The 21983-nt window shown below is 40.6% G+C and overlaps 1 protein-coding gene across 3 annotated transcripts in view; it reads right to left on the bottom strand.

Moving 5' to 3' along the window:
- Nucleotides 1-21983, bottom strand: part of Armc8 (armadillo repeat containing 8) — a 123751-nt gene that overhangs the window by 56858 nt on the left and 44910 nt on the right. For 2 of the 3 annotated variants that reach the window (XM_045136453.1, XM_045136455.1), the window contains 2 exons: nt 18030-18122; nt 3005-3085 (listed from right to left, as the gene is read on the bottom strand). In XM_045136453.1, the coding sequence (XP_044992388.1) occupies nt 3005-3085; nt 18030-18122 (174 nt within the window). The remainder of the gene's footprint in view (nt 1-3004; nt 3086-18029; nt 18123-21983) is intronic. The other variant, XM_045136454.1, reaches the window with a different exon arrangement.

Here is a 21983-nt window from a genome sequence, read left to right as displayed (position 1 = left end):
GTAAAAGAAAAAAAGTGAAAACATAGTAAATTTCTTTATTTGAGGTAGGATCTCACTCTAACCCAGGTTGACCTGGAACTCACTATGTAGTCTCAGGGTAGCCTTGAAACTCAGGGTGATCCTCCTACTCTGCCTCTCCAGTGCTGGGACTAAAGGCATGGCTAGCTAATTTAAAATTAACAGAAATATCCTTAACCAAATCTAAAAAAAAGTCCTATGAAATACATTTTAAAAAAACACTGGGCTGGGCTTGGTGGCACATGCCTTTAATCCCAGCCAGCACTGGGGAGGCAGAGGTAGGACCACCATGAGTTCGAGGCAACCCTGAGACTACATAGTGAATTCCAGGTCAGCCTGAGCTAGAGTGAAATCCTACCTTGGAAGAAAAAAAAAAAATTGCCAAGCATAGTGGTGCATGCCTTTAATCCCAGCACTTGGGAGGCCGAGGTAGGAGGATCGCCATGAGTTCGAGGCCACCCTGAGAGTACATAGTGAATTCCAGGTCAGCCTAGGCTAGAGTAAAACCCTACCTTGAAAAGCAAAAAAAAAAAAAAAAAAAAAAAAAAAAATTGTATTAAGTTGTGTATGGTGGCACACACCTTTAATCCCAGCACTCAGAAGGCAGAGGTAGGAGGATTGTTGTGAGTTCAAGGCCAGCCTGAGACTACATAGTGAATTCCAAGTTGGCCTGGACTAACACAAGACTTTACCTTGAAAAACCAAAAAAAGAAAAAAAAATTTAATTTTTGAGAGAGACAGACAAAAAGGAAGAGAAAGAAAGAATGAGAGAGGAGGGAATGGGCACAGCAGGGCCTCTAGCTGCTGCAAACGAACTCCAAAAGCATGTGCCACCTTGTCCATCTGGCTTTACCTGGGTAGTAGGGAATTGAACTCAGGTCATCAGGCTTTTCCAAGAAAGTGCCTTTAACCACTGAGCTATCTCTTTAGCCCCAAATTTAATTTTTTTGTAAGATATGGGAGCTTAATAGTGGCTTTCAAGTGAACATTTCTTTTTCACTACAGAGAACTGCAAAGGTTAGAAAGTATGGACGTTACTGAGACAGCTACTAAAAGGAAAAAAAAAAAGGACTCTTGTACATATGCATGGGATGGATTAGGGCTCAAAAGAAACAAAGGGAAAAGAAACAAAACTACAATAAAAGCTGGTCAAGCCACGCATGGTGGCACACACCTTTAATCCCAGCACTCAGGAGGCAGAGGTAGGAGGATCACTGTGAGTTTGAGGTCACCCTGAGACTACATAGTGAATTCCAGGTCAGCCTGAGTGCTAGAGTGAGACCCTACCTTGGGGAGTGGGGGAGCTGGTCAAGGCCTAAGCTAATTTCACTTTTAAAATACCTATAAATTGGGCAGATACACCTCAATACTAGGTACTAGGTTAGACAAGGAGCAAAGGTCCACTGCTCTGACTACATATGAAGTGCCTTACTTACAGAGTGCTCTCCACAGGATCTTATCCTCACTATGAAGTCCAAGTTCATATATAACTTTCTTAGGAAATTGACAGGCACTGCCAGGACATGGAGCTGGCACATGAGATGAAACCCTGTTCCTAACCTGGGCACTAATCTGCAATGTAGCATGTGCCCACAGGTGAAACCCGAACATGTTAATGACAATGGAGCAAACCCTGACGAAAGAGTAATGTTATCGCACACTTTCCCTCCACAATTTTATGAGTTTTAAATTTTCTTATAGCCAACAAATCTAGTGCAGAAAGAAAAAGGAATGGAAACCAGGGGGAACTAATGAAGCTAGAGGATGATGAGATGAAGAACAGTAAATAGCTGTCACTTCCTTTTTTCCTTTCACACGTTTATTTAGTGACTGCAAGGGACACAAGTAGGCAGTGATGAAGAAACCACCTGCAACCTCAACTGCTTCTTGATGGGCACATGCTGATAGTCGCGTAGCACAGGACAGAGGAAACCGCATCCCTGCATAATTCCTTCACTTGCCTCTGGCTAGCATAGAGCTGGCTCTGTCTGCATTCCTACACTCTGACCAAGGACCACACTGTGCATGTCTAAGGTGAGGCCTACCTGAAAGGGCAAAAGAGCACACAAAAGTTCCGACAAGCAGACAGAAGCCCAAAGTGACTGCTTCTCTGTTCTGACATGCTAAAGTGACTCATCAAAGGCAGTGCCCCACTTTTTTCTACAACTTGCTAGTTCTAATGTGGGGCACAGTGCTGTTTATCTATAATTAAAGGCAATAAAGAAAATTAATGAGTCTGAAGCCTTTGACCTTCAACTCAAAAAACACAAGTCGTGCTTGCAGAACCTTGCTCGCACAACCCCTTGGAAGGTCTCTTATGAAACCCCCACCCCACTAGGTTTGTGGTTTTGGAAGATGAAAATTGCCTCCTCAAGCACTTCGGGGCTGCACTCAGAGATCCCAACCTGTAGGGTGTAGTCCTGGTGCATCAACCTTGTCCATTAAAACTTTGCCTTTAAAACAAACAAACAAACAAGCCAGGTGTGGTGGTGCACACTCAGGAGCCAGTGGTAGCAGGATCACAGTGTGAAAGGCCAGCCTGGGCTACAGCAAGACATTACCTCGAAAAACCAACCAACAAACAAAAAAACAACACATTTCAAATGTTAATATATATGTGGGTATATGCTGTACATTTGAGTCACTGGGGCTAAATGAAGGTTCTAAACATAAAAACCCAAGTCTTTCCTGATTTAGCCAACCACAGTTCTTAAATACTTAAAGGTATTGCCATAAGCACCAACCTCAGCACTGAAACCTAACCAAGTTTACTGCTTAACAGATATAAATCAACATCAACTCATGGGACAGAAATGTTCTGAAAAAGAGGAGACACAGGAAAACCTTACTTTTCAATACCAGAATACTATGTAGGTAAAATAACACCCTGTGACACTTTAGTGAAAAAACATGACTCCTGATCATACTTATCAAAGAAGCAATAAAACATGAGAGCATCTTCTATAAACCAGAACCAACATCTTACTTTGTAGGAGAGTGAAGTGAGTAGATGAGCAATGTTCTGAACTGCACCATGGTTAAATAAAATTGTTTGATGATCTGGTCCCTGTAAGAGAAGAGAATACAACAGTACATTAGTACAAGATATGATTCATTCTGACAAAACCACATTTGCTCAAGTGTAGAACCTTACATTTACTAGAGTACAGGGTAAACATTACTTTGGTTCTGCAGGAGGCCGTCATAACTCACCCCATGCCAAGTCTAGAACTACTGCCTTCTCACCTCCCAGATACAAAGAGGAGGAAAAAGAGGCTGGCTTCTTACAGGTCCTGTGTGATAACTCACCAGCACACCACCACAGAATTGGAATTCTGCATTTCACATGCACACCTCCTCACTCACACTAGGACTGATGAGAGTCTCAGGGGGACTCTAAGACTAATAATGTAAGATCACAGTGTCTTAAATGATGGCATCATGAACAATTTGGCAATAGTAAGTGGCTACTGAACACACACTGATCAAAATCTATACAGCCTGTGCACTCTGCACTTCTCATGAGCTTCACTGTGGCTGCCTAAAACATCCTGGATCAGATTCAAGACCAGTTAGATATTATGAATTGAAAGATCTTCACTGTACATAAAGTTTTCGCTCTCACAGAAATATAATGGTCTAATTACAGGAAAGTCCTTCACTATTTTCCTATGGCTACTGTATACCATAAAGCTATTTTTATAGTTTTGAATTGAACTGTGTTAAAAAATGCTTGAGTTTTAAAAACTGTTGTTTCAGTGACTGATGAGTTTATTTAAAAAGAAATCATTAATGGGCTATAGAACTGAATAGAGTTCTCAAAAGAAAGAAAACACAAATGACCAACAAATATCTAAAAACATCTTCTGGAGGATACTTAATAGGTTGATATTGTATATATGTAATTACAATGATTGTAATGGGAAGGTAATATGATGGAGAATGGAATTTCAAATGGGAAAGTGTGGGGGTGGGGAGGGAGGGAATTACCATGGGATATATTTTATAATCATGGAAAATGTTAATAAAAATTAAAAAAATAAAATAAAATAAAATCTTAAAAAAAATCTTCTACATCCTTAGCCATCAGCGAAATGCAAATTAATACTACTTTAAGATTCTATCTCACTCCTGTCAGAATGACTATCAAGAAATTAAATGACAAGACATGCTGGTGAGGGTGTGGGAAAAGAGGAACCTTTCTACATTTTTTGGTGGAAATATAAAATGGTACAGCCATTGTGGAAATCGGTGTGGAGGTTCCTGAGACAGCTAAAAATAGATCTACCTGATGACCCAGCTACACTACTGCCATATACTTTAATGAATCTACTTGTTACTATAGAGATACTTGCACATCCATGTTTATTGCTGTTCTATTCACAATAGCTAGGAAATGGAACCAGCTTAATTGTCCTTCAACTAATTAATAGATAAGGAAGATATGGTGCATTTACACAATAGAGTTTTATTTGGCTATAAGGAAAAAAGAGGATGGATCTGGAAAGGATTATACTAAGTGGGGTAACCCAGGCCCAGAAAGAATAACTCTATATGTTCTCTCTCATGTGTGGATCCAGGATACAAATGTTTAAATTTGTATGTGAGTTGGAGTAAAAATTGGTAGCAGAGGCCAGTAAGCTAGGAAGGGGCTATAAGGGATGGAGGACAGGGGAGGACTTAAGGAGAGAGTATTGTATATATGTAGTGTATGAACAGAATACTAGGGGTGCAATGGCTTAAGTTAGATCAGTGGAAGGGATTGAGTAAAGGAAGGTTGGGAGGAGGGTTAATCCAAATTTAAGATGTTAATGAATAAGGCGTATTGAAACCTACTTCTGTGGATAAAAGTGCACACAAAAGTCATAGATTGTTACTAGAAAAATTTGAGTTGTGGGCCAGAGAGGTCCCTGATGTCCCCAAAACATTATAGGCCATTGCCAAAGTTTTTGGTTTCCCACCAGAAATAGATGGTAAGATCCTATTGCTGAAGACTTCACATGCTTGGACTGCAGGTCACTGAGAAATCAAGCAGGACCTGAGCTAAAAAGCACCTCCTTAACAGAAAGCCGGAAAAGGCTATGCTGCATGCAGCCCTATGGGAGAGAAATAATCAACGGTAATAAATGGCAGTGGACAATGCAAGCCCAAGATTGGCTAGCCAGGCCAAATGTACCAACTGGTGTAATAGTGGCATGCCTGTTATAGGAGAAACAAACCATTTCCTAATTGGACTGGAGACCTGCTCCACTAGAGGGAATATATGCCTGATACTAAAAACCTTGTTAAAAGCCTATGGTGGGGGGCTGGAGAGATGGCTTAGCTGTTAAGCACTTGCCTGTGAAGCCTAAGAACCCCGGTTCGAGGCTCGGTTCCCCAGGACCCACATTAGCCAGATGTGCAAGGGGGCACACGAGTTTGGAGTTCATTTGCAGTGGCTGGAGGCCCTGGTGCACCCATTCTCTCCCTTTCTCTGCCTCTTTTTCTCTGTCACTCTCAAATAAATAAATAAAAATAAAAAATATTAGAAAAAAAAGCCTATGGTAGGGAGGTCATGAATTCTAGGGGAGTAACATCTGCTATTCTTTGGCTAAATGCATATATTATGTCCACCAAACTGCCCAGTAAGCATTTTTCTTAATGTTCATACCCATATATTAATGCTACTCTCATTGTTGGTTGGAAAAGCTTCTCTTTTCAGATGGTAGTGACCACTGGGAAAACTCAAAAGGCAACACAGTGCTGAGGAGAAGTGACAGAGAAGTGCTCAGCACTGAGACATCTCTATCACACCTTCTAAAGGAAGAGGTGATAGAAAGGATGCAAGAGCCAAAGGAAGGGTAGAACTGCTTACAATGTGCAGTCTTCCAGACACAAAAGGGCTCATATATCCATGATCTTGCTGTGCCTGACACTACCTACTAAAGACCAATATGATAGGAGGAAATAGATGATGACATCAAAATTAAAGATATACTGAGAGAAGGAGGAGATATGATGGAGGGTGGATTGTAAGGGGGAAAGTGACCACTGGAGTGACTCAAAGTGCTGACAAGTGACAGTAGAGTGTTCAGTATTAAGTGAGACATCTTTATCACACCCTCCAAGACAGAGGGAGCAATGTGAAGAGGTAGTGGAAACAATTTAAGAGCCAAACGAAGGGGAGGCATGCTTACAACATTGTCTGCCAGAAACAAAGTCACCTAGATATTCATGACCTCACATTAGTGGCACAGGGGCTGACACTACCTACACAAGACCCACATAATGGTGGAGGGATGATGGTACCAAATTAAGAGAGAGACAAATCGGAAAGAAGGGATTCAGTGGAGGAGGTATTTGGCAGGGGTAAAAAGGAGGGTGGTCAGTGGGTATTATGATTATTTATATTGATTATATTTATGGAAGTTGCCAATAAAGTTCTATTTCTTTGTTTGTAAGCAAAGGGAGACAGAAGAGAGAGAGGGGGGGGGGAGGGAGGGAGGGAGGGAGGGAGGGAGGGAGGGAGGGACGGACGGAGGGAATGGGTTCACTAGCCACTGCATATGAACTCCAGATGCACGTGGTATGTTATGCTTCTGGGTTTATGTAGGTATACTGGGGAATGAGACTTGGGTCGTTAGGCTCTGCTGAGCCATCTCTTCAGCCCTATCTTTTTTTTTTTTTTTTTCTGGTTTTCAAGGTAGGGTATTGCTCTAACCCAGACTGACCGGGAATTCATTATGTAGTCATAGGGTGGCCTCAAGCTCACATCAACCCTACCTAGCCTCTCAAGTGCTGGGAATAAAGGCGTGCACCACCATATCCAACGAATACGTTAAAAAAAACCATGAGGGCTGGAAGAGATGGCTCAATGGTTAAAACACTTGCCTGCAAAACCTAAGGACTAGAGTTTGATTCCCAAGTACCTCCTTAAAGCCAGATACCGTAGGTGGCACATGCATCTGGAGGTCCTTTGCAGTGGCAGAAAGCCCCGACGTGCCCATACTCACTCTTTCTGTGTCTGCCCCCCCTTTCTCAAATAAGTAAATATATTTTTTGAAAAAAAAATCATTAAAGACAGGCATGGTGCTTGGGACCTGTAATGCCTGAATTTGGGAGGTAAAACATGACTGCTCTACAATTGAGACCAGCATGGGCTACAGAGCCAAAAAAATAAGCAAACAAAAATATCAATGAGTAAAGTTTAGCTAGGGATTAGACAGAATTTCCAAACATTTCTGAAATGGTTGTTAACATACAACTGCCATTTTGAACTATGGATTTATGTGAAGTTGTGTTCTCTGCATTGACATTAGAAAATCAAAATGTCAATCAACTCTGACAAATGCAAAATGTGTCCTGTGGTAACAAAGATTCAGCCAAGATCCTTCAGTAAAATTGATACTATATCCATATTATTAGTATACAATTTTTCATCTTTATTAATGGTAAAACTATATGAACATCAAGAATTGTCTTAAATAAGTAACTCTATGCTTTATTATCAGCAAATGACTTATATGCCTACTTTATATGCCTTTATACCTGGGGTTTTGTAAAAGATTTTCAGGTTACAATGGGTTACAAATGTAAAGCAGTATTAAGAAACCCTGACAAAAGAACTGAAACTACTGTAGCTCATCATAATGGGTCCAGTACTGTCATGGAGAGAAAAAACCTAGTACTCCAGAACTGAGGAGTCAATGTGCTGGGTTTATATATTTCTCTTTTTCATTTTTTACTGGCTTATTCATTGTGAGTACATGAACGCACGTGTGCAAACACTGCATGTGTGTGAGTGCAGGCATGTATGCATGGGGTCAGACAACACTGTATGTGTGAGTGCAGGTGGGTACGTGTGGGGTCCAACAGCAACTTTGGGCGCTGTCTTTCATTGTTCCCTTTGCCATCGCAGGAGCCCACCACAGCTTCTGGCTCTTATGTGAGGCCTGAAGATGTGCACTCAGGGACTCAAGAGTGGTGGGGCAAGCACTTTATCCAGTGAGTATCTCCCTAACCCTCATTTCTATTTTGTTTTAACAACTGTTTCATAAAATAGAAGGTAAAACAAAAGTATTTTTCATCAACTGTTTTCTAATCAACATACTAAAGATTTTCAAAGTGCCAGAAAATGAAGTTAATGCACGGTTTAAATTCTGTCACAATTTATATTCATTCTGTCCTATCTTATCCAAACAATGAAAAAGCTATTAAGCCAAAACAAAGGCTAGTGTTGCATGCTTAGCCTTATCCAGAACAGGAAACGTCATTGAAAGGAAAAGGATCACTCTGTGCTGGTCACCCAAGGAGACCAGTTACTGGTCTAGAACAAGAGCTCTCAGATGCTTACACCACTATATTTAACCATGAAACAACTATCTTGCAGATAGCTCACTCTTGGGCCAAAGCAGACATCATCTGAAGTAAGATTCAGTCAACCTTCTGAATGACACAACAGTCACATTCTGTTTTATAGATGTATTGCTGTTATATATGCATCCAGAATGGTGCAAACCTGCTTTTGTGACAAATGAAAATAAGGACATTCCCAAGGCATAGGTTTTACAGGTTCCCATTCCTCCCACCTCATATGTCCATATAGCTATAGTCTCAGGCTCTACTTACTGGTGCTTACTATGTGATGGACACTCCTCCTAACGCTTTCCTTGCATTGTCTTATTTGAAGCTGTGTCTTCACTACATAGTGAGAAGAATGAGGAGACTGTAGTGGGGAAGTCATGTATGTAAAAGATTTATCCTAAAACATCCTGTCCTGTGTTATCTTACCTAGAAAACTGCTTGAACTGTAGAGATAAGCCTAACTTAGCCTCAGCTTACGTGTCAGTAAATTACAGTTGCCTTGCCTTCCATATAATAATCTGTTTTTTGTGTTTGTAGTGCATGTGGTGTGGTGTGTGTGGGACATGCACATGTATTGTACTTGTAGGCACAGAGGCCAGAGAACACTGGGTGCCCTTCCTCTATTGCTCATGTAGAATGGGAGCTGCAGTTTTCACAAGCCCCACTGATTGTCTGGTCTCTAATTCCCCACATAAATGAGGTTACAGGCATGTGTGGCCATACCCAGCTGTTTGTGTGAGCCCTAGGGAATGGAACTCAGGTGGTCTCAAGGACCCCTGTGCGTTTATGCTTACAGCAAATGTTCTTACCTGCTGAGTCATTTCTTCAGGCCCAATTATAAAAATATTTAACATCTCAATGTAAACATGGGCAGTTTATCAGAATGGCTAAGAAGGCAGAGTGCTGCCTTGCCCTCTTGTACCTCACTATTCTTCCAACTCACAGTCAATCTTTTTCTACACTTTGAGGAGGCCTAACTGTAATATGAAAAGCCTTTAAGGCATTTTATACACATACAAAAGCTGGGCATTGTAGCCCACACCTATCATCACAGTAGGAATGAAGACTAAGGCAGGAAGATTACTAACTAAGCCTAGCCTGGACTACACAGGATGAGTGTCTTAAAAAAGAGAACAGAACAAAACAAACTACATATAAGCAAATATATGTGGCCACTTCCCCCAATTAGCACAAATGGTAGCAGACTATACTGTCTGTTCTAAATCTTTACATCTCTGAGACCATTTTAATACCTAAGAATTTCCTCATTTGTTTTTCAACTAATGAATGCATTGCATTTTTTAACTCATAAGATATTTAGATTATCTGACTTACTATGGCAAACATTTCAATGTTTACCTATGTGCATGTATCCTTTCTAGATTGAAATATTTTTGCCTATGTGTATAGTATGTGTGGCATATGCATGTGTGCGCCCTGTGCAAGTACATGTGTAGACCAAAGGAGAATGATGGCTGTCTTTCTCTACTGTTCAACCATATATTTCCTTGAAATGGAATCATTCTCTGAATCTGGAACTGTCATTTTCTTTTTTTTTTTTTTTTTTTAAAGACAGAGTCTCACTCTAGCCCAGGCTGATCTGGAAGTCAGTATGTAGTCTCAGGCTAGCTTCAAACTCACGGCAATCCTCCTACCTATCTCCCAGGCACTGGGATTAAAGGCATGTATTGCCATGGACAGCTGGAAAAGTCATTTTCATAAGCTACAGCATGAAGCCATTTCTGAGTAGCCTTACTTACAAATAATGGGAGAAAGATCAAGCATGGTGCATTCTCTGTACATAATTATTTACCTGTTTGTAATACACTTTATTTTTTGTTCCTCAAAGATGTGAAAAAAGATTTGTTATCAGCTGGGCATGGTGGTGAACGCCTTTAATTCCTGAACTTGGGATCGATGTGAGTTTGAGGCCAGCCTGAGACTACAAAGTGAGTTCCAAGGCAGCCCGGCCAAGAGAGAGACCCTACTTCAAGGACAAAAATATGTTATCAATATCTTTCCTTCTACATAGGATTGTGCAAAACAATTTCAAGGAAGTACTGGTGGCTAAGCCAACCAGAAAGGCGGCTACCTTCTGATGATATCAAGTCTCTCTTTCACAGCTACAGAGTAGTGAGGCAGCATCTACCAGGTGTGAGTCACATAGGCTCTTTTTATCTTAACTCCGAAAGAAATCTTGGAAATCTGAGTAGCTGCTTAAAAAGTGGCATCAAGAAGCTGGGTGTGGTGACGCACACCTTTAATCCTAGCACTTGGGAGGCAGAGGTAGGAGGATCACAGTGAGTTTGAGGCCACCCTGAGACTACATAGCGAGTTCCAGGTCAGCCTGAGCTAGAGTGAGACCCTACCTCAAAAAACAAACAAACAAACAAAGTAGCATCAATTTTAAAGTTAGAATTCCAATATTATTATCACCCCTTTTTTTGCTCCTTGGTAACACGGGGGTAGATTTTCAAAGATGAGCTTCTAGCACAGTGCCTTAGTGATCTCTCCCTGTCTTGTCTTACTACTCAAAGTATATAAATTAACTTAATGTTGATACCAGTCTATGCAAATTAGTAATTTAAAATCTTCTCCCCATTTAATGTTTGCTAAGTGGGCCCCAATGAATGGGTCTTAAAATTTTACTATGAAATAAGCCCTGGGGGGGGTACTATTGTTGTCTGGATAAATACTTATGTTTATGTCCACATATTAATGTTAATCTCACTTTTGATTATGGAAGCTTCTCTTTTCAGATGGTGGTGACCACTGGGAAGATTCACAACTCACCAAAGTGCTGAGAAGAAATAACAGTAGTGTTCAGCACTGAGACATCTCTAGCAAACCCACTAAGGCCCAGAGTTGATTGTGGCAGAGTGGTGGGAAGAATGTAAGAGCCAAAAGGAGGAGGAGGAGTGCTTTGCAATACTGTCTTCCAAACCCAAAGTGGCTGTGATATTCATGACCTCATAGAATCTAATGCAACCTACACATGACCTGCATAACAGGAGCGAAAAAAATTATGACACCAAAACAGGAGAAACTACTTGGAAAGAAAGGACTCAGTGGAGGGTGCAATTAGAAGACAGAAAAGGAAGGTGGTGGGAGGGGATTATGATCATGGTATATCATCTATACATATGAAGGTTATCAATTAAAAAAAAAAGGGGGCTGGAGAGATGGCTTAGCAGTTAAGTGCTTGCCTGTGAAGCCTAAGGACCTGGGTTCGAGGCTCCATTTCCCAGGACCCACGTTAGCCAGATGCACAAGGGGACGCACACATCTGGAGTTCCTTTGCAGTGGCTGGACGACCCTGGTGTGCCCATTCTCTCTCTCTGCCTCTTTATCTCTCTGTCTGTCACTCTCAAATAAATAAATAAAAGTTTAAAAAAACACTTTTTTTAAAAAAGAAAATAACAATTTCCAGTCAAGATAGAGACCACCTAACTGAGGTGCACCTCCCCATGAAAGAAAGGCAAGGCATTAGGTGTTCACTGGATCTTTTAGGGGAGAGCAACTCTAATAGATCGCCAGTGGGAGGGTATGGGGGGGAGACTCGCTGATTCCCTCACTCGGGGGTAGTCCACCAGTCCCCCAATCCCCCTACCCCAAGCAGCCACCATAGCCATAGTCCCAGCCTCAAAATACTCCTGCACTTACTGTATGAAACAGGACCCAGGCCAGCATAGTTCCACTTGCCTCACTGCACAGGAGCTATCACCCTGCTAACCCCGCCCACGCCTGACCACGGGCAGGCTCCGCCTACTGGCCCACTGGAGCTCAGGCTCTATCAGTCCATCGGCTCCGCAAGCTTAGCCTGCTCTGTCCATTCACCGGCTTACTCCTCCTGCCTCCTGCTCATTACTGGTAGAACCTGCAGAAAAGCAACAAAGGACTGATAGTCATGTGGATGCTGCCATCACTAGACTAGACCTAACAAGAAAGAAAATGGAAGGCATTCGAAGACAGTTAAGAGATATGAAGGAGGGCTGGAGAGATAGCTTAGCGGTTGAACGCTTGCCTGTGAAACCTGAGGACCCCGGTTTGAGGCTCAATTTCCAGGACCCACGTTAGCCAGATGCACAAGGGGGTGCACGTGTCTGGAGTTTGGTTTGCAGTAGTTGGAGGCCCTGGCGCACCCATTCTCTCTGTTTCTCCCTCTCCCTCTCTCTCTCTCCTTCTCTGTCTGCCTGTCACTCTCAAAATAAATAAATAAAAATAAACAAAAAATAATTAATTAAGGCCGGGCGTGGTGGTGCACGCCTTTAATCCCAGCACTCAGGAGGCAGAGGTAGGAGGATTGCCTGAGACTCCATAGTGAATTCCAGGTCAGCCTGGGCTGGAGTAAGACCCTACCTCGAAAAACCAAAAATAAATAAATAAATAAAATAATAATTAATTAAAATGCCTCTTTCTCCCTCTGTCGCTCTCAAATAAGGAAAAATAAACAACAAAAATTTTTTTAAAAAGAGAGGTATGAAGGAGAGTGAAAAAAAGAGGACCTCAAAAACCAGCTGGTGATGCTAAATGAAGACATAAAGAAAAGCAAGGATGAATTCCAAGAAGCATTAAGAAAATCAGAAAATGATGTGAAAAGGAAGCTTGACAGAGGGATGGAAACTATACATAGAAAAGTAGTAGAAAATGCAAACCTAATTGAACAAGCCCAAAAGTCTTTAGAAGCTCTCAAGAATAGAGTCAGCCATGTGGAGGATAGAAACTCCGATCTGGAAGACAAGACAAAAGAAACGGTTCGAGAGTTCAAAAGTTTCAATAAGTTCAAAAACTTCTGTGAACAGAACATGAGGGAATGGTGGGATAACCTTAAACGTCCTAACATCCAGATCATGGGAATACCAGAAGGGGAAGAAATTCAGACCAAAGATATGGAGAACTTATTTAACAAAACAATCGAAGAAAACTTTCCCACTCTCTCAAAAGATAGGCCCATCAAGATACAAGAAGCCAACAGAACTCCAAACAAATTGTACCAAAGGAGAAACTCTCCAAGACATATATTATCATTAAGACTCTAAACTTTGACACCAAAGAGGAAATCCTAAAAGCAGCTAGGGAAAAACAGTACATCACTTTTAAAGGTAACCCCATCAGAATTATTCCAGACTTCTTAATGGAAACCCTGAAAGCTAGAAGGGCCTGGAATGGAACTCTGTAAAGTCTAAGAACCTATGGCTTCCAACCCAAACTACTTTACCCAGCAAAAGTATCCCTCGTAATAGATGGTGAAAGAAAAACTTTCCATGACAAAACTCAGCTTTACAATTACATGAACACGAAACCAAACCTACAGAGAGTATTTCAGGAAATTCTCCACACAGAAGAATCAAATAATCAACCTCAAATACCTACAAGAAGCAGATCCCAATAACCAAACTCAGAGAAGGCACAAAAAAGATGCCTCAAATTAACAAAATTTGAAATGAAAAAGGAGAGATCACAACAGACATAAGTGAAATTGTGAGAATTACCAGACTTATTTCAAAAACCTCTACAAAACTGTTATGGAGGAAATGGATAAATTCCTGGACACATACCATCTACCAAAGCTAAACTCACAGCAGATTAATCTCCTAAACAAACCTATCACACTCATTAAGACTGAAAAGGTAATAAAAAAAACTCCCCAAAAAGAAGAGTCCAGGACCAGATGGCTTCTCAGTTGAATTTTATCAAACTTTCATGGAAGAACTCAAACCAATCTTTCTCAAACTTTGCCACACAATTGGAGAACAGGGAAAGCTCCCCAACTCCTTCTATGAAGCTAGTATCACCCTAATTCTAAAACCAGGCAGAGATGCCACAAGAAAAGAAAACTACCAGCCTATTTCCCTGATGAACTTAGACACAAAGATACCAAACAAAATCCTGGCAAACCGAATCCAACAACATATCAAAAGCATTATCCACCTTGATCAAGTGGGATTCATCCCAGGAACGCAGGGGTGGTTCAACATATGGAAATCTGTCAATGTAATACACCATATAAACAAGGTTAAACACAAAAATCACATGATCATTTCGATAGATGCAGAAAAGGCCTTTGACAAAATATAACATCACTTGGTGATCAAAACATTGGAGACAATTGGCATGGTTGGTTTATATCTTAACATAATAAAGGCTATATATAAAGGTCCTAAAGCGCAAATAATACTTAGTGGAGAGAGACTGGAGGAATTCCCATTGAGATCAGGAACAAGACAGGGGTGTCCACTCTCACTTCTGCTCTTCAATACAGTACTGGAAGTCCTAGCTCAAGCAATAAGACAGGAGAAAAAAATAAAAAGGATACAATGTGGAAAGAAGTTAAGTTAGCTCTATTTGCAGATGACATGATTCTATACGTAAAAGACCCGAGAGACTCCATCCTAAAACTCTTGTAGGTATTTAACTCCTTTAGCAAAGTAGCAGGATACAAAATCAATGCACAAAAATAAGTAGCCTTTCTATATGCAAAAGACAAAGATACAGAGAAAGAAATAAGGGACATGGTCCCATTTTCAATAGCAACAATAAATAAATAAATAAAATACCTTGGAATAATGTTAATCAAGGAAGTGAAAGATCTATACAATGAAAACATAAAAACACTCAAAACAGAAATTGAGGAGACTTGAGAAAATGGAAAGACCTCCTATGCTCCTGGACAGGCAGAATTAACATTGTGAAGATGGCAATCCTACCAAAGGCAATATACAGATTTAATGCAATTCCAGTTAAAATCCCAACACTGTTCTTCACAAAGATAGAAAAAAAATGATCTTAAAATTCATATGGAAAGGCAGAAGGCCTCAGATATCCAAGCATATCCTCAGAAAAAAAAATACCTCGGGAGGTATCACCATACCTAATCTACAGCTATATTACAAAGCCATAGTAATAAAAACAGCATGATACTGGCATAAAAACAGGAGTATAGACCAATGGAATAGAACTGAGGACTTGGACTTTGCATCAAACAACTACAGATACTTGATATTTGACAAAGGTCCTAGCAATATAGGCTGGAAAAAAAAAAAGCACCTTCAACAAATGGTGCTGGACAAACTGGATAACCATATGCAGGAAAGTGAAACTTCAGCCACACATCTTGCCATGCACAACACTCAAGTCCAAATGGATTAAAGACCTCAATATAAGACCAGAAACTTGGCTACTACTGGAAGAAAATATAGGAGGAACATGATATAGGAATGGAAAAATACTTCCTGAACAAAACCCCAGTAGCACAGGATCTTAAACAATCACTCAACCAATGGGATCACATGAAGCTGAAGAGTTTCTTCACAGACAAACATACAATAAGCAAAGCCAATAATTACCCACAGAATGGGAGAAAATATTTGCTGAATATCCAACTGACAGAGGCCTAATCTCTGGAATCTACAAAGAACTCAAAAATCTAAACAATAGAAAGTCAAACAACCCACTTCCAAAATGGGGCAAAGAGCTGGACAGGCAGGTCACAGAGGAAGAAATACAAATGACAAACATACACTTAAGAAAATGTTCATCATCCCTAATCATCAAGGAAATGCAAATTAAAACAACATGAGATTCCACCTTACCCCAGTAAGGATAGCAAACATCAAAAAATCAAATGAAAATAAATGCTGGTGAGGATGTGGAGCAATAGGAACCCTCATCCACTGTTAGTGGGAATATAAGATGGTACAACCACTTTGGAAAACAATATGGAGACTCCTAAAAAAGCTGACTATACAGTTACTATACAGACCCAATTATTCCTTTACTGGGCATATACCTTAAAATCTTCAAGCCTCAGTGCAGAGAGATTTGCTCAACCATGTTTACAGCAGCTCAATTCGTAATAGCTAAGAGCTGGAATCAACCTAAATATCTGTCTGTCTGTCTGTCTGTCTGTCTGTCTCTCTCTCTCTCTCCTCTCTAACTCTTGTATATTAGTTATCTTTTTCTTCCTTCTCTTCATGGGCACTGACCTGTAACTCCCAGTACCAGCAGGTGGCTATCATCCACAATGAGCTTTGAATCAGAAAGAACTACAAGGTTTCCTAAAAGAATGACAGATTTCTGTCAGAGTACTTGATGACCCACCAAAGGTTAGTGGTAAGACCCTACTGCTGAAGACATCATATGCAATTAACACGTAACATGGAGTGACATGGCTGGAAGCTGGAAGAGAGTCAGTCCCAGGACAGTCAGCGCGTCTAGTGCCAGAAGGTGCTATATGGGCAGCTGGGGGAAAATGACCAATATCTGTCCAAACAACTCATGGTCCAACCTACTTAGCAGCAAATAATCTGTTGTGATGCTCACACAAGTGCAATAGTGGTGCACAGCCATGGTGGGAAACCAACTGTTCTTGATTTGGCTAACTGATCCACTCAGTGGAACGGAACCCATAGCTGGAACTGGGAAACAAGTCAGAGCCATATCCAAAAATGAGCCTGCTCTCCATCATCAAACTACCACCAATTGTGGGCTACAAGAGGGCCTACACCTATTAAATTCTCTCTAAAAAAAATAAGGGTTATCCCATTTGTCTGGTGCTAACTTTACTCTCTGTTGGAAAATCTGCTTCTCATTTTCAGATAGATGCAGATCCTAAGGAGAGAACCATCCCATCATACCTCAAAAGGGTCCCAAATGAAACTAAGAATTGGTGAAACAAGAAAGGGTGCTGTTTTCTTGGTGAACCTGGTACCAGCACAAGGATGAAGGAGATTGACACAATCAATCGACTCCTACCAAATCATATCCAGAGACACAGAGGCTCCCAAGACCTCATCACTGAAGCAGACCTAAAATGAACCCAACATGGCTCAGGGAAATTTGCAGAAGAGGGGACGGAAAGAATGTCAGAGCCACACAATGGGTCATGATACACAGAGACATTTCCACCTACCCATAACTGAGAGCTAACTCCACAATGCATGAACCATCTACCTCACTAAGGACAGACCAGGGGGAGGGAGGAGGACAGGGAGGAGGCCAACAATGGTACCAACTTGACCGTACTCACTGAGTACAAAACTAATTAATAAAAAAAATAATAAAAATAAAGCTATTACAAATTTTACTTAATTTGGGCCTATATGGAAAAAAGGAACACGAAAACAAAATTTTCAGAATGACATTACAAAGTCCAAAATACCAGTGATTTTCAAGGATAAATGATGTTATTGTATATCAGTAAAGTTACTGTTGTATGTTACTATTTGTGTTTAAAAAGAAATGGAGGGATGGAGGGATGGCTTACTGATTAAGGCGTTTGCCTACAATGCCAAAGGACCCAAGTTAGATTCCCCAGGACTCACATTAGCCAACTGCACAAGGGGGCACATGCATCTGGAGTTTGTCTGCAGTGGCTGGAGGCCCCAGCATGCCTATTTTTTTTCTCTTTCCCTCTTTCTCTGCCAGATAAATAAATAAAATATTTTTAAAAAAAGAAATGGAAAGACTAAGAATGTTGTTCAGTAATAGAGTGCATGCCCTACATGTTCAAGACACTGGGTTCTATCCCAGTACAGTTATACACACACACACACACACACACACACACACACACACACACACACACACACAGAGGACATTTATGGAAGGACATACAAATAAGTCATGTAAGAGTTTCCATTATAGAGAATAATTACTCTGGTTCTTACTTTACAGCAGTGTGAGAAGATCTGACAGATATACTCCTGGGTGTAGCGGGACCTGCTAAGCAGCGCCATGAGGTGTGGTATCACTGTGGCATCCTGGAATGGAAGGGAGGAGCACAGATAGCAAAAAGGAACTTAGGCATTAAGCATATATTTGACCAACTATTTTAAGAAGCAGGCACACAGTAAAGACTCCCTTAATGGAAACAAATCAAATCTACGGAATGCAGAAAATAAACACCATGATCATCCAAACTATTTAGGCAAAAGATAAGGAAAGGGGCTTTATTCATTCTTGAAAACATAATGTGAGGAGAAGAGGGTTTAGGGATGTGGCTCAGTTGGTAGAATACTTGCACAGTAAACACAAGCCCTAGATTTGATCCTCAGCAATGCATAAGCCAGGTATAATGGTGTGCACTGTAATCCCAACACTGGGGAAACAGAAGTGATTCTTGGCTATACAGCAAATTCAAGACCAGCTTGGACACATGAGACTACAAAGGGGGGGCGGGGGTTGCTGGGGATGAAGCTCAGTTGAAGAGTGTTTGCCTAACATGCATGAAGCCCTGGGATCGCCAGCATCACATAAAACCAGCCATGGTGGTACAGACAAGAATAACCAAAGGTCAGCCTTGCCTTCATGAGACTCTGCCTCAAAAAACTAAAATAACAAAAGTGAAGAAAAAGAAGAAATTCATTTTACCATAAAAAGCCTATGTACTCAAAATAAATTAGTATTATTGCAACAGACTTGATAAAAATCAATTCTACAAACAAAATGTAAGGTGGCTTAAGATATACAATGATAAGTACCTATATGGAAGAATTAGACTATAAATATAAAATCTGACAATCTTATTGAAGACAAACTATGAGGAGGGGAACTGGGTATGTAGATTAGTTGGTCGAATGCTTGCCTAGCATGCACAAGGTCCTAGGATCTGATCCTCAGCAGTGCGTAAACCAAGATGTCATAGCCTCTCATAGTGACGATAGCTAGCTTTTCTCAATGTGCACCAGAGAAGATACATGTTTAGGAACATCTCACTTAAAACCCACTAACTTTTCTACTGCTGACACATGGTGGCAAAGGAAAAGAGAACCCCTACTGAAAAGTTCCTTTGGTTTCTTTTTATTTCCAATGCAAAAGGAATTACAAATTGAAAAGGAATGTTAGCCTGAACCCCAGATGGAAAAGGAGCCTTGGTTCTAGCCTTGTACTCAAAGCTGGCCCAAGTTCTAGAGCTGTACTTAAGTACATGTATATACAAATACCCAGTGGATGTTCTAATGACACATTCTGGTTTTATTGGTTTGAGAAAGGATCTAAGAATCTACATCTCTTCTAACTTCCCAAAGAGACTGATCTGCCATTCTCCAGACCATACTTTGAAGACATATACATACACGCACACAGAAAACAAACAAGTAAACAACAACAACAACAAAAAAACAAGATATACAAAAGCTAAGTAGGAAAACAAAAGTTTGCTAGCTCTCTAAAATTGGAATACCCCCCCCCCAACTTGTGTGCGAACATTTCTGTGCTGTCTTTAAAAAAAAAACACACACAAAAAAGAAAACCTCAAAGCCAGATACTAAATGTATAGCAAAAAAAGAAAGTGGAGGGAAGGGGAAACAGCGGTTCTAATGGTAGTAGATAGGGAGGCAGACAACAGAGAACAGCTGAGAGAACACGCAAATCAGAGGCAGATTCAAAGATTTTATTATGCTCTTAATGAGATTTCTTCCTCTTTCCTTCACTGCATTGCCAATTTCTCTCAAATGGCCCCATCCCATTTTATGTTCCCTTTCTGTCTATTGAGTTTAAAAATCTGTAGTTCGCAGACAGCTAAAGAAAGAAGAGTTATGTCATTGCCCAAAGTTATCCACTGGATAAATAGGATTTGAAACTATAAACAATGCTGATTTCTTACTAGATTGTCCTGTCTTCATTTAGTGGCTAAGTTGATTTGTATAGCTGGCCCCTATGCAATCACTCAGGCACACTGAAATACAACTCTCTGATGTTGGCAGCTCCCTTCTATCCAACACTTACGGATTCTCCAGTGTATCTGAGGTATAACACTGAGACGTTTCATAATCCAGGTGATCTCACTATCTAAATTTAATCTCCTTAGGTTTTTGTTGTTCTCATATCAAAAATTTTAAATTAGCATAGACCAGAGTTTTCCTCATTGTGCATCAAGACTCATTAGCAGGATACAAATCACTTTAGAAATTGGCCAGGATCAATCTTCCCCCTTATTAGCTCTGGGCTGGGTTGGTGAAAAACAGACTAAAAAAGTATCTCTCAGTGGAATGCTCTGAGCAGGATGCAATTCACAGACAAGTGGCACTGAAGCTACCAAGTAGCTGGTTAGAAATTTAAGTTCTTGGGCTGGAAAGATGGTTTAGCGGTTAAGCGCTAGCCTGTGAAGCCTAAGGATCCCGGTACAAGGCTCGATTCCCCAGGACCCACGTTAACAAGATGCACAAGGGGGGGCGCACGTGTCTGGAGTTTGTTTGCAGTGGCTGGAGGCCCTGGCGTGCCCATTCTCTCTTTCTCTCTATCTGCCTCTTTCTCTGTCTGTCACTCTCAAATAAATAAAATAAACAAACAAACAAACAAAAAATTTAAGTTCTCAGGCTCCACTCCAGACTCCTTAATAAGAAATTCTAGAAATAAGGTCCAGCAATCTGTCCAGGTAATCTTAATATACATTCAAGTTTTAGAACTATTATAATAAGTAATCTAAGGATTCACAAGGCATGCTTCTCTAAGGAACATTAGATAAAACTCTTAAGGTATAAAATTGAGATGTTTCATAATTTAGACACTTTTTACTATAAGAAGTGATGTACAACCCTGCTTATTGAAGTACCTATCATTAAGGGCCAGAAAAGCACATGTATGATGTGGAAGGAATAGACTATGGAGCCACTAGATATGTTCTTGTTTATCCTTGCTTTGCCTAAATGTTTCATTGACCTTTATTTCTGAAAAAATGCATAAAGGTTGATTCTGTTTAAGATCTGATTCATCTGCATCCAATTTGAACAATGGCTGCTATGTGAGCTCAGGCAATTACAAATGTCACTTAAAAAATGACAAACTGCCAGGCATGGTGGCGCATGCCTTTAATCCCAGTGCTCGGGAGGCAAAGGTAGGAGGATTGCTATGAGTCTGAGGTCACTCAGAGACTACATTATGCATTCCAGGTCAGCATGAGCTACAGTGAGACCCTACCTTGAAAACCCAATGGGGAAAAAAAAAAAAAAGACAAATAGAATTGAAACTGGGGTATCACATTTGTAAAACTGTGTTCTGACCTCTGTCTCAGGAGTCACACACACATATGTATATAGTGAGGCAGTGAAAAATATATCATTTATTGTAGGTTATAGATAAGCATTTAAAAAATATTGGTCTACTATCTGTGTCTACTGGTACAATAGTGGAAGGAGTATTATGGTAACTAACTACTCTCTGATTGGATTTGAGGCCTACTCCACAGGAAGGAACTTACACCTGGTCCTGAAAACCAAGTCACAGGTCCCAGGAGGAAAGCCCCTACTATGGTATGACTAAATGAGTATGTTGTACCCAACAAATTGTCTTCCAAATATTTATGTTTATACCCAGAGTCTAGTGCTGCTTTTACCTTTGGTCAGAAAAGCTGCTTCTTACATTTGGTGGGGACTACTGGAGAAGACTCAAAACTCATCAAACTGCTAACAGACTGTTGTGGGCTCAGCATTAAATGAGACTATCACCTCCTTCAAGGCTCAGGGAACATTGCCAATAGAGAACAGAAAAATACAAGAGCTAAAAGAAGGGGAGGAGTGCTGTGGGTGCTGTCTTTCAGGCAGAACATGGCCATTGCATTCATGACCTCAAAACAGGTGTGGTTATCCATACAAAACCTAAACAATATTGGGCCTGTCCATTTT

This window comes from Jaculus jaculus, chromosome 17 (assembly GCF_020740685.1).
Source record: "Jaculus jaculus isolate mJacJac1 chromosome 17, mJacJac1.mat.Y.cur, whole genome shotgun sequence".
NCBI lineage: Eukaryota > Metazoa > Chordata > Mammalia > Rodentia > Dipodidae > Jaculus > Jaculus jaculus.
Note: the sequence above shows the minus strand (reverse complement) of the source record. Positions and strands in the feature narration are given on the sequence as shown.